The sequence below is a fragment of the Drosophila kikkawai genome, chromosome 3L, assembly GCF_030179895.1.
Source record: "Drosophila kikkawai strain 14028-0561.14 chromosome 3L, DkikHiC1v2, whole genome shotgun sequence".
Taxonomy (NCBI): domain Eukaryota; kingdom Metazoa; phylum Arthropoda; class Insecta; order Diptera; family Drosophilidae; genus Drosophila; species Drosophila kikkawai.
Window position 1 is genome coordinate 21293815 of NC_091730.1, and position 13155 is coordinate 21306969.

The 13155-nt window shown below is 38.0% G+C and overlaps 1 protein-coding gene across 6 annotated transcripts in view; it reads left to right on the forward strand.

The window, feature by feature from the left end:
- Positions 1-13155, forward strand: part of Rbp6 (RNA-binding protein 6) — a 189796-nt gene that overhangs the window by 17829 nt on the left and 158812 nt on the right. For all 6 annotated transcript variants that reach the window (XR_011444878.1, XM_017173055.3, XM_070285382.1 and 3 more), the window contains one exon: positions 99-139. Coding sequence is in view for 5 of the 6 variants with exons in the window: in XM_017173055.3 (XP_017028544.1) it covers positions 99-139 (41 nt within the window). In the remaining variant the exon portion in view is untranslated. The remainder of the gene's footprint in view (positions 1-98; positions 140-13155) is intronic.

The window sequence follows — 13155 nt, forward strand, 5'->3', positions numbered from 1 at the left end:
GCTCCTCTTCCTCCTCTCTAGCATACACATCAGATATGTATATATATATAGAGCTAATGCCTCATTTATCTTATACTTCCCCTTCTGTTTCGTTGCAGAAAAATGTTCATTGGCGGCCTCAGTTGGCAGACAAGTCCAGGTGAGTGAAAAACGAGTTAAGTGAAAATTAGTGAAGGTGTGCGAACGAAAAATTGACTTGGTCTTAATAATAAAGGAGGTCAATTAGCAGGGAATAATATATATAGCAATCCTTTGCTAATAGAGCAGCAGGAAGTGTTAAGAACAAATATGAAAAGTGAATAAAAATAAAGTTATACAAATTTTATGGAATACTTAAGGGGAAATCAAATTAACTAACCATAATCATAGATATAGCTACTTTTTTAACTTTCAGAGTATTTATATCCATGTTTTGAATTGTAAATTTTCCTTTTATTTTGCTTTCTTATCTCCCGTTGATTTATTTTGAGGCTGGAAGGAAACCAATATATAAATTGCAATCTCTGCTGCCTGCTGCTGTGTAAAGTGAATTTCTCAACGTCTGTAGAATATATATACATACATTTGTTTGTAACTCAATTTTGTATCTCAATTTGAATTGCCATACGAATTGATTTGGTTCCAGTTTGTGTTTTCTGCAGGCATCGTTTGCTTTTGTTTAAATTGGAAATTGTAATTGATCAAATGCTTGAGATTTGCTCCCTTTTCTTCGAATTTGAATTTGACGTTGTCTCAATTGCGGGATGTACCGACTTTTAGAGATACTGCGGGTCTTAGATTGCCCCCATTCCATGCCGCATAGTTTCATTAGGCTAATCAAAAGGCAAGAACCCAGAGCTTGTCGGCGGCATTCATATTAACCGAATTTGGATGGCACTCGAAAAAAAAGAAGGTCTGCACAGCAGAGATTGCAGGAGTGTCTGGCAAGATGCGCTTTTGCCTTTTGGGAGCAGCCGAAGCCCTTATATGTAGTATCCGCAGTGCCTATACGACCGTACATCCATATAGCATATATGGCACGTACATACATATATATCGCCGCTTTGTGTTTTTGTTTAGCGAATTTGTTGGCTCCGCCCATCATCAGAGTGCCACTCGGCATTACGCTAACATATTATAACCTATAGCGCATACCCACATACACACACACACACGATCGCACACACAGACCGCACACTCGCCCATATAGTTGAAGAGTCAATGCGGTCTTTGGTTTGTCTCTTTATTTTAGCCTTTCTCAATGCTTCCCTCTTTCTGTGGGGGGGGCGGGGGCGGTTTTCCTGTACCTGTGCCAAAAAATTTTCAAATTTTCAAATGGCTTCTTCAATACCATCTCCCGCCCCCTCTCCCTCTCCCTCTCTCTGAGAGTGTGTGTGTTTTTTTTTTGCCCGGCTCTTTTGTTATCTTTTGCCATTTCAGTGTCCAATGTGTCTGTTTTTGTGTGTGTCTTATTTCTTTTTTAATTTTTATTTTCGCTTCTTGGCAGCCGCCGCCAGTTGGCCCCATGGAGCTGGTAAATTAGGCAAAAGCCAAAGGGTCTAAAAGAACTCACGGCGGGCCACCAAAAACAACCGAATCCGTCTCACCTCCCGCTCTTCCTGCTCGCATAAAAAATTGTCTTTGGCGGAATTCGAGACGAAGCAAAAGTCAATTGGAATGGAAATTGCAGCTGGGAAGATGGGCAGAAGGGGGCCAATGAGTGGCACGTGAGTCAATCAAAAAGCAATGGTCCAGGGGATTTAATGGTCTTTTACATCTTTGGCAAATAGGTGAGAGTTTATTTCATTTAAATTTGGATGAGTTAAATTTGGTAGGTCATAATCCAAGAAATTACAATGAAAATGCATTGAGGAAAGAGCATTAAAGGGAATTTATAAATATATAAAATCAAGCCTAGGTAGTAATAGTTTTGCCTCTTACCTGTAGGTTTAGTTAAAAATTTTATAAGCAAGCTGTATGTAAATTAAATAATAAATACAATTTAAATTAATTTAATGAATTCAATCTCATTCTCTGTTACTTATTGAAGTGTTTTAAAATTAAGTTAATTTAATTTGTATTTTATAGTTACTAAGAAAAAGTCAATAAATGCGATTTAATGATAACCCCAGTGTTAGTTCCAAGATAGGCGGTTGTTTTTCTGATTTACCAAAAAATTTCACTAAATAAAAGAAATTACAGGGAAATTCATCAATGAAGAACGGGAATTTATTGGAGGTTTTATTAGAATATCTTATATTTTCCCTGTTTGATGTATCACTAGTTTTTTTTTTATGTTCTTAGTATTAAGTATTAATAAATATGAAATTTTATTTATACATAGAAACAGTCACAAAATGAAGACACTTCCCTCTTGAAAATATTTTGTATGACTTGGATTTGTTAACTTATGTATAAAAAAACAAGAGTCACAGAATTTAAATGGCATTCCATTGAAGAAATATATATATTTAAGTATACTTAAATAAATAAGACTTTCCCAGATAATTTTATTTTTATACCCTTGCAGGGTATTATAATTTCAGTCAGAAGTTTGCAACGCAGTGAAGGAGACGTTTCCGACCCTATAAAGTATATATATTCTTGATCAGCATCAACAGCCGAGTCGATCTAGCCATGTCCGTCTGTCCGTCTGTCCGTCTGTCCGTCTGTCCGTCTGTCCACCTGTCCGTTTCTACGCAAACTAGTCCCTCAGTTTTAAAGCTATCTGAATGAAACTTTGCATATAGTCTTCTATATGCTCTCACTGCTATATATGTCGGAACGGGCCGGATCGGACGACTATATCATATAGCTGCCATACAAATGTTCGATAAATTTTTAGGAAAAAAATTATAACTTTGCTGTTTTTCAATATTTTTCCATCATTTTTTAGATATAGCCATTTTATATTATTTCAGAATTTTGGTAAAAATTTTATGAAAATCGGACGACTATATGATATAGCTGCCATAGGAACGATCGGGAAATTAATAGGAAAAAAATTATTGCTTCGTTGTTTTTCAACGTATTTTTATCTACCCTGAGATATAGGCTTTTTTTATTGTTCTAGAATTTTGGTATAAATTTCATAAAAATCGGACAAATATATCATATTGCTGCCATAGAAGCGATCGGTAATTGTATTAAATATGTAAAGCTGGGAATGTAAAACTGTAACTGTCTAACTGTAAACATAATAAGTATAGGTAAACTGTAATGAAACTCTATTTTGTGAGTGTTTTCAACATTTATATCTATAATATAAACATCAAAACCAATCTGCAAGGGTATACAAACTTCGGCGTGCCGAAGTTAGCTTCCTTTCTTGTTTGTTTTTAAATCCTTTAATATAATTGTATTTTCTTTTTTAATATTTTAATATCATCCTCTCATATTTTATATATATTTTTGTTTTAGTTGTTCTCTGAAACTATGTATGTTTTCAAACTATGTTTTCCCTAATGTCCAGTTAGTTTACATTAATTATGTTAGACTCTTTTACTCCCCTCACATAATTTGTGTGTGTGTTTTTTTTTGTAATTCCCCAAATTAACCCGTCAATAAATTCTACCTTTTTCCTCCAAGATCTCAGAGCCAAAGCAAACAATTCAATTAGCTGCCATTTGAGCGCAAAGAAAAACGAGCTTTGCCTAAGACCACGCTTAGGGAGATGTTCGTCTGTCCTGTTCGTCCTGTCTTTCCTGTCATTGCTGCATCTCGCATTCGTCTTTGCCCCTGCTTGTCTTGGCCATCCCAGTCTTGGCCATCCCTGCAGTTGTATTTGTTGCCGCTGCTGTTGTTGTTGGTCTTGCTGTTGTTGTAGTGTTATTGTTAATGCCGTTGTTGCTGCGGCGCTCTGGCGCTGAACTCAGAGGCCGGAACAGCAGAGCAGAACAGCTCAAGTGGCTTCCACATCCACTTCCCACTTCCACTCGCGCCAAAAGCTTATGCTTTGGATTTTTCGCAGCTATCGCCACTCGAGCACACAGTCGTAGGCACAGTTGGGGTCAGGTTATTAGCACCAAGAAGGCGAAGTAAAAATTAGGAAAATAATTAAAGATTAACTTTAGATTTTGGTTTAATAAAAGTGATATTTTGTAATATATTTTTATTTTATTTATTAATTTTCTTTTTTTATTTAAATATATATTTTGTGTAGGTCTTTTAAAAATTGATAATAAACTAACGGGCTATACAACATAGTTTTTTTTTTTATTGAAATCTGAATTTTGTTTAATTGTTTCGAGTAATTCTATAAATTTTTCATTTAATTATAATTGTAAGAAATTTTATAAATTTTTCATTTAATTATAATTGTTGTTTCTACTTTAGTAAAAATATAAAACCAAAAGTAACGGTTTTTACAAATTATTTCACAATATGAGCCATTATTTAAAATATTTACATCATGTTTTTGACGAAAATAAATGTTTAAATCTAAAATTTTAAACAAATTTAAAAGATGAATTGAAATGCTTAATCATATCTTTCCTAAAAAATAGTTTTTTTTTACAAAATAGAGACCATTATAATCACATTTAATGCGAAAGTTAAATCTATTTCGTGTTTAGTTCAAACATTTTCCAAGCACGAAACAGCGTTGCTGTAATCCCCTAGAAAAAGAATTTTTTAATAATTTAGTTTCTATTATTTTAACCTCATCTGTAACTACATATGCCCAGAGCAGAGCTGGGCCTCCTCCCGCACAGTACACACTCGAAATGTGCTGACAAAGACCTAATCTAGGGCGTCTATAAACATGCGCTAGGGTCTAGCGTACAGCGTCTAACGGCATAGTTAGGGCTGCTTTGGACAGGTCGGACTCACTGGCGGGATCTGAAGCCGGCTCTGCGTACGTGTTGATAACTGCACAGATGATGATGATGATGATGATGATGATGATGGTGGTGGTGGCGGCCACGACTCTGAAGATGATGACGATGAGGCTGCTGGGAGGCAATAGAGGCATCCGCAATGCAGTGCCGCCGACTGGCGACACTCGAAAGCGTTTGACTCTCTAGCTGGCCCAAGATTTTTAATGATTGGCACGATTGTCTTAGCTACTTAATGACGTTCTCGAGGGCTGGCAGCCGCCCCTGATAGGTGCCGCTTTTGTGATGCTTTCGTGTCAACTAGCAAGTCATATATAACTTAATGAACTTTGCCGTCTGCAGTCATCAGCAGCCGCCTCCTCAGAAAATCTCACAGAATCTCCCACCCAGTGCCGACGTAATTTAATTTTAATTTCGCAAGCAGTTTGCTGGAAGTAATTGTATGCATTGAAAACGCATTTGCTGCTGCTATCGCCTGAAAACACTCGTCTCGTCGATTCGACTTCGACTTTGGGCCAGAGTTTGAACGCCATATAGATAGGTATATTTCATTTATATATTCAAGTCTCTCGAACAGCACTCGTATGGCGATGAAAGGCTTTTTGTTTCTCCCATGATTTGTGTCATCTTTAACAAAATTTTTGAAATACAATACGCTACGCTGCTCCGCGACCCCCGTGGCTCTGTCTTCCCATTTTTTTTTTGCTATTTTAGCTGTGCGTTCAACTGAAATACTATTTATATATGCACTAAAGATACAGATACATTTGCATCTGCAGAACGGTACGGCACATTACTCATGCAACAAATAACCAAATTAAGCGCAGGAACAACAAATACAACTCGGAGAGTGAATTGATCAAAGAAGTTTTGGTAGAAGTTTAGCTTTGGATAGCAAAGCTGAGAATGCTCTTTCTTTTAGGGATTATTGGGAAAAGTTGGAAAATAGTCTTGGAAAAATAGGAAACTTTAGAGGTTTTTAAAATATATATCTATATTTATATCTGGTTTTAATGAACCTTATAAATAATATTAAAATTACAAAGTAATATTTAATCTCTGAAGAAAAAGGTATATAACATTTCTATGGCTGCCCTAAGATATATCGTAAATTACAGTAGTAAACAGATTTTTCTTTAAATAGAAAATAGATTTTATAAAAAGAAACTTAGAAAATAGTAACCATAAGTCAGCATTCTGTGGGCAAACGCACTTAATCGTCTTGAAACCTAAATCAAAGCTTTTAACTTTCATTACGAACTCAATTTAAAAATTAGAATAACCCTCCAAAAAGGGCATTTTAAATGAAGCCAAGCTGTAGACAAAAAGCAAGTAAAAATCTATGCAGCATATCGCTCACATTTCGATGCCGCTTAGCGATAAAAGCGGAACCAGACTCTCTTTCTCCCCGAGATACTTTGAGCAAATAAATATGCATTTCTCGATTTACCCCGAAACTCGTGTGTCCCTCGCCCTTTATTATTATTATTATTGTTTGTGTGTTTGTTTGTTTGTTTGCCAGCTTGTGTCATGCAAATGAAAATGAAGCCAGCTCCAAGCAGAGCTCGAGCTTCTGTTTGCGCCGAGCATTATGGGGGCTTATTTCTCTCGCCGAGCGTCTCCTTTTCCGCCAAATTGTCCAGGTAAAGTCAATAGATGCTGGTGAAAAGAGTTCAAAGGGTTTGGGAAAGGCAAACAGCGGCACAGCCGGATTGTTGTCTATCACGTGTCGAGGGTCATGAAAGAGGTGGCTCTTTTTTCTGAATGGTTAGAAGGCAAAGATGCCGTGATATAAAGTTCCACATATTAAGGGAACTTTTGTAGATTTTATAACAAATTTTAGGTATTGAAAGTAAGCTTTGTATTCAGTTCTATGATATAGATTCCATATTAAATTAAGCATTTAATAAATTACTAGAAAGACAAACCATTTTCAAGGCATTTGTTCATAAAAAACCATTACAAATAGTCATGGAAAACCCTTTTTCCATTAATTGGAAAAGTGCGAAAACCATTTACGCGCAGCAATTAAAGTTTCAGTTAACACTCTAAACTAGATTTGCCACTCTATTAGAACTCTTCGATTGGAACTGCCGGAATTGCCTCCCTCGGTGCGCAATTCAATCAGGAAACAAATGCTGATGAAAAATATTTTTGCCACAGGTCTTTTTTAAATTCTAAAAAATTGTCAAATTTTCAAAACACCGACCCTAGGATATATAGACAAAGGGGGCGTGTTTCACCTTCACCGTTGTCGTTGTCGTCGTCGTCGCCTCGTTCGATTTCCTGATTAATTTATGCCAGTCGACAACGACGGGGAAGGCAGTTAGCAACAATTTGCCGCAAGCGGCAGTGTCAAATTGAAATATCACGACGACAGAGCACAGAGTAAGCGGAAAAAAACCCAGAGAAGAAGAAAATAAAATTGTCAATAAAATAAGTGCCGGACGGCTGCCCATTTTTCCACCCATTCCTTAATATATTTCGGAATATACCGCTCCTCACACCCCATTTAAAATCCCATTCCGAGTCGTTTTCTCAATCCGATTCCCTCCCTTCTGTATTCCCTTTCCTATTCTCAGTCAGTCACTCAGTGCGTCCATCAGTCAAAGTTCAGTGCTTCCCTTTCTTCGCATTGAATTTGCCGTGCAACATTTCCTGTTTCGTTCGCAGTAGTTGGCGGTCGCCCTCGTGCTCTGCTTCCTACACAAAACGAAAAATATGGGCTAATTTTAATTAAATTTAGTTTTTAATTAAAGATTTAGATTTTAATAATTGTATTTAAAAACAATCTTGATTTTTGAACAACCTGTGAAAATATTGTAACAAAATATGAGAGCTCTAGCTTTTTATAGTTTTTGAGATCTTAGTCGTTAAGCAAACTGACGGACAAACGGACAAGCGGACAACGGATTTTAATGCGAAGAAGCCCTTTATTCTTTCAAAATTTGTAATTGGCACTGGATTATAATCTTTTAAACCCTAAGCTCTAAAAAAATATTTAAAACGCATGCATGTCTCCCTATATTTTTCTCTGTGTATTGTTTTTTTTAACCATACCCCCCGCTCTATCTTTGGTGATGTTTTTTCAGCTCGCTTCATATTCTTTTGAATGTGATTATCCTGAGGCTGTGGCCACCGCATCTTGGCTTTGATAGAATGGTTTGTCAGGCACCGACCGACCGCCTCCATCTCTCCGTCTTCGTCTCCGTTTCGCATCCTTTTGCATTGCATTTAATGTCCTGCCAGTTGGCCAATGGCTTCCCAGCGTTTCTCCTACCAATTTTCTAGCCCCTCTTCCCCCCTCTGGTCTCCTTCTGTCTCCAGTTGCGCTGTTTTGTTGACTTTGGCACGAGTTTGGTTAAAAAGTTCACACATGCCGCACACCCGGGCTCGTTTTTCAGCCGAACAGCTGCGGTCGGAATAACAGCAGTGCGGGCCAAGTTTTAGAGAGAGATTTTCCCAATGTTTTTATTTGAAAGTTTTGGTCAAAATATTGCTTTTTAATTTTAAGGGGTTATAAAATTGTAGCTGTGAATTTCTATCATTAATATTACATGAAATTAATCTTTGGTTTTTATAAATATTTTGAAAGGGTATTATAAAATTTTTGGAAGCCTTTTTTCTATGCGTTTTCATTTTCTAGAAATTGTGATTTTTTGCTTACTGCGATTTTTTAGAGAGAAACTATATAATCTTTTTTTTGACTATAAAGGAAAAAGATTGTATAGAAATTTTAAAACTAACTCAAAAATATACCCTTCTTAACTTAACGTAACTATCCTTCGCTACCTCTCTAAAGCTATACCCTTCAAGCTACTTAGTTTCTTGACCACAACTGTATGTGTGCAAATGTCCTGGTCTTCTGGTCATGTTGTTGCGCCTTTGGGTCTCTAGCCCTAGACACGTAGTTGTTTCACCCGCTGCAGCGCTGCACCGCCGACACGGCTCCTTCATCCTGCCGCCGACTGCTCCTGTTGGCTATCAACTTTGGGGGGGCGTTGCTGGTTTGAATATTTACACAAGTGACACTGAATATATATGGTAGGGATGTGGGTATATAAAGAGAAGGACTAGAGGACTGAGCGTCTCGTTCTGGTCCTGCCAACAATTAATTAACTTGTACGAAGTATCAAAATGTCGTGTAGCCTTTGGGCACCTAAAACCGAGAGACTTTCCGGGGCGTGCAATTTGAAGCCGGCGCGCCTAATGCATGCAACGTAAATTTTAAATTAATAAGCAGCCAGGGCTAGCTCTCACCTATACATATACATATAGATGCAGTAACTATCCGGAGAGCAAGGATCCCAGGATCCTCCCTTCGGCTTTCTCCTTCAATTGCAGCCGCATGTGGCGCTTGTCATATGCCATTATTATGGAATGTTCATTCTGGCCCAACTAATAGACAATTTTTTGGCAGGCAAAAACGGAACACGACAATGCAGACAGCGGCATAAAAAGGAGAAGGGAGACGGGGCCACGTTGAGGTAGGTGGAAGGATAAAGGACGAGGCCATGTCGTGACGTTGCCAAGGATTCGCCTCGTGCTCGGGCTTTCGCTCCGTGTGCAGCGGAAGCATTTAAATTAAGGACGACACATTAAAATTATGCAATAACAACAAACTATTATTATTATTATTATAACAGGAAAGCAAAAGGGAGGAAAAAAAGAGGGAGAGCAAGGGTCTGTGTGTAGGAGGATAACTAAAATGTATACTATAGATTAAAGCTTTTCAATTTGCTAAATCTTAATAAGAATATTATGACTCGGGTAAATACTGAACTTTAGGCAAACTTTTCAGTTGCAAGAAAGATTTCGAAAGAGATGAAGAACATTTAATGAGCGCTGTGAATGTCAACACCAAAATTGTGGGAGTTTTTGCTATATATATGTGTGGGGTTCCTTCCTCACATTCTGGGGTCTTTTCGCTTTTTGTCGGCTCGGGAAGTCATAAGTCGCAACTTTTGTCAAAAAAAAAAACCTTAAAATAGGCAAAGCAGACGAGCAAATATGCAGTCAGACAGTCGGGCACAAAAGTCAGGGCTCCTGTGCTGCAGCTCCTCCAGCTCCTTGCCATATATCCTCCGATTCACGAAACACACACTCGCCATCCTGGCCGGGTTATCGACTTTATGTGTTTGTTGTTTGGGCCATGCCTTCGGTGTGTCTTTGGGACCATTTCAATTGCAGACAAGGATCGCCCACACACGAAGAAAAGCCACTTACCTGGGATTGTTTTTTATATTACATAATTCTAAATTTAAGGTATTTTAATGCTTTTAAATCTATGTAATTAATTTTCTTTCTAAATGAAAGGGTTTCCTTATTTTAAAGTAAGATTAATCGAAGGATTCCCTTTCATAAAATATCCAAGAAAATATATATATATGTTTTCAATAGAAATCCATTTTCTTTACCGTGCAGTTCCTGCAACCTTTATATTGGCTCTGCGGTTTTTCATTTTTCCTTTAGAATTTCCCTTCCCCGCCCCCCCACTTTCTTTGCACAACTGCAAGTTTCTGGTCGCTCCTCCTCTGTGTTCTCTCCTGGCAAGTTTGTTTGGTGCCAGGCAATTTGGACACGGCAAAGGTAAATATTCTTATCCTCCGGTGTCCGAGTTCAATAATGAAAGCCACTTGCCGATATCTGGACTCCTGGCAGCTCGCAGTCTCATTAGAAGTTCCCTAGCAAACCTAGAACTTCGCACCGAAAACCACTGAACAGCGACAACTTTTGCCTTCATTGTTTCCAGCTCGTTGCTCCTGTGTTCAGGCTTTCCCTTTTCCCGCTTTTTCCGCTGCTCTTCTCTTGGTTTTTCCTTTTCCATTTTTCGTGCTTTTGCCGGCTGCAGTGGCTCTAAGTGACATTTTCCTCAACGGTTGTTAACCGCTCAGCGCCGCCGTCACTCCTTCTACCCGATTTTCCTCATTGCAGAGTAGGGCGGGATGAGGTTGAGAAGGAGCCACCGCACCATTGTCAGGGGCCTTAGCTGCGCTTCCGTTCGCAGAGCAGTCAAATATATTGCCAACTTCCTGCCTGCCACCAAAGCCAAGCTCCTACTTGATAGGCTTCTCTCGCACACACGGCGAACAAAAAAAAAAATGAAGGAGACGCCGGCTCAAGTCGTTTGGTAGCAATGGAGGACACCTTAATACACTTTCTAGGTTAGAGAAATCTATTTAATATAGTTTTACAAAAGTAAAAAAAAGTCTTAAAAATAATTCCTTAATAAAATATGATATATTTTTAACCTAACCAATATCTAAAATAATTGTTAGATATAGTAAATGTTTAACTTCTTTTATAAATGTATTTTTAAACCTTTTGATCTAATTTTATATATTAATATTTATAGGTATATAATTTATGTATTTTATAGAGTATTTAGGCGCATTAAATCTAACCAAAAAGATAGTAAAAACTGTAGAGTCGTCTCCCAGAGACGACATCGATTAAGTTATTACGAAATTGTACGCTACGTGCCTTCCTAGCTGCTTCACTACCACTTCTACTAGTTCTTCCTGCACTTCCTATTCGTGCACACATACATATATATAAATCTATATGTTCATATATATATATATATAAAGTTGAGCCTTAGTCTAGCCAAAAGCCACCCGCAATCGGCCAGGACCTCACGTAACTGTGCTGGCTGTGTGTGTGAGTCCTGTGTGAGTGTGAGCCTTCCATTTTGCTTTTGGCCTTAAACTGGGTCACACCAAAAAATGTTTGTAGCTCTTTTGCATAACCGAAAATTGTTGTCGGTTGTTGCAGACAAAATTGGTTGCAGATTTGTTTGTTATAAGAGGAACATTTTTAGGTTTATTTTTTTTAAGGGAATTTTTAAAATAAATATTTGGTGTATTTATTATATTTTTTCTTTCGTTTTATTTGACTCTCTATTTGTTATTTTTATTTCTTTCTAGTTTGTTTTTATATATTTTATATTTATCGTATATTTTATACTTTATATTATGATCCTTTGAGTAACCTTTTTCGGTAAATGTTTGATTTTATTATTGGTTTCTTTTAGGTACTTTTTTTTAAATACGTATTAATACATTTTTTTTTACCATTTACCTTTTCCTTTTTCATTGCCTCGTTAAATTTGTAACCCTTTTTATGTAAAGTTTTTATTTACTTTTTTTTACTCTATTATCTTATCTTTTTCAGACATCTTTTTACTTCCATATCAATTTATTGTACCTTTTTACGTACATATATGTTCTGTTTTTAATACCTTTTTTAGGAAATTTTTGGGTAAAGTCTTGTATTTCTTTTATTTATATTTTTCCTCTTCTTGTTGCTACTTTTTTTTAGTTTCTATTCTTTCTTGGTCTTCTTTTTGCCTACTCTTTTTTCTATTATGTCAGCTGATTGACATGCGTTTATGGCGTTAGTCTGGCTTGTGTTGCTGCTGTAGATGTTGCAAGTATTGCTGTAGCTGTAACTGCTACTGTTGCAGTTACCGTTGTTGTTGCAGTTGTTGTTGCAGTTGTTGTTGCTGAGGTCAAGTCAAAGGGTGTCACAACATGTCTGCTTCCGGTACACGCACACACTCAGCCAGACAGATAGACACACAAACACACGCATATACCAGCAGACGAAGAGACAGACAGCTAGACGAGGGGAGGTGTTGTTTACATATTAAAGTTGCATGACCCCGCCAGCAGCAGCAATCATTGCAATCACGAAGTTGCAACCGCCACGAAGTTGCAAGTTCGTCGCGTGGCCTGCAGTCTTAAAGGTCCTTCAGCAAGTCCTGCATCCTGTGATTTGAAACCTGGCACGTGACTAAAAACTAGAAAACACGGCAGCAACGTGCTACTTGCACCAATCAGCTGCTGCAGCTGCTGCTGCTGCTCTCGCGCCGCTCTCTTGTAACGCTTCTCCAATCTCTCTGCCGCTCTCTTTGGTTAGATTGGACTCTCTTAAGTTACATGGCGCTCTCTTGAAGCTTTGGCGCGTGGAAAACGCTTTTCATTCATAAAAATGGCGACAAGCTTTTTGTCCAGTTGCTGAAAAGCCACGCCAGCTGGCGCCACCACGGCGACGATGGCGGAAATGCCGCCGCAAAAAATTAGCAGTAAAAAATGCAAGAAAAACCAAGATGGCAGGGGGAAAGGTAGGAAGTAAACTGCACATCCTTGCACATCCTTTACGCCATGTCCAACTCCGTGTCCATGTTCGTGTCCGCCCCTAAATGTCAGCGCTTGTTTTGATGCTAGCTCACGCGCCGTAAACAACTTATTATTATTGCAAATGCCTTTTCGACTTTCAACTTTCGACTCTCTGGCCGCTTTATCGCTGTCCCTTTTTGCCCTCCTGTCGGTTTGGGCGA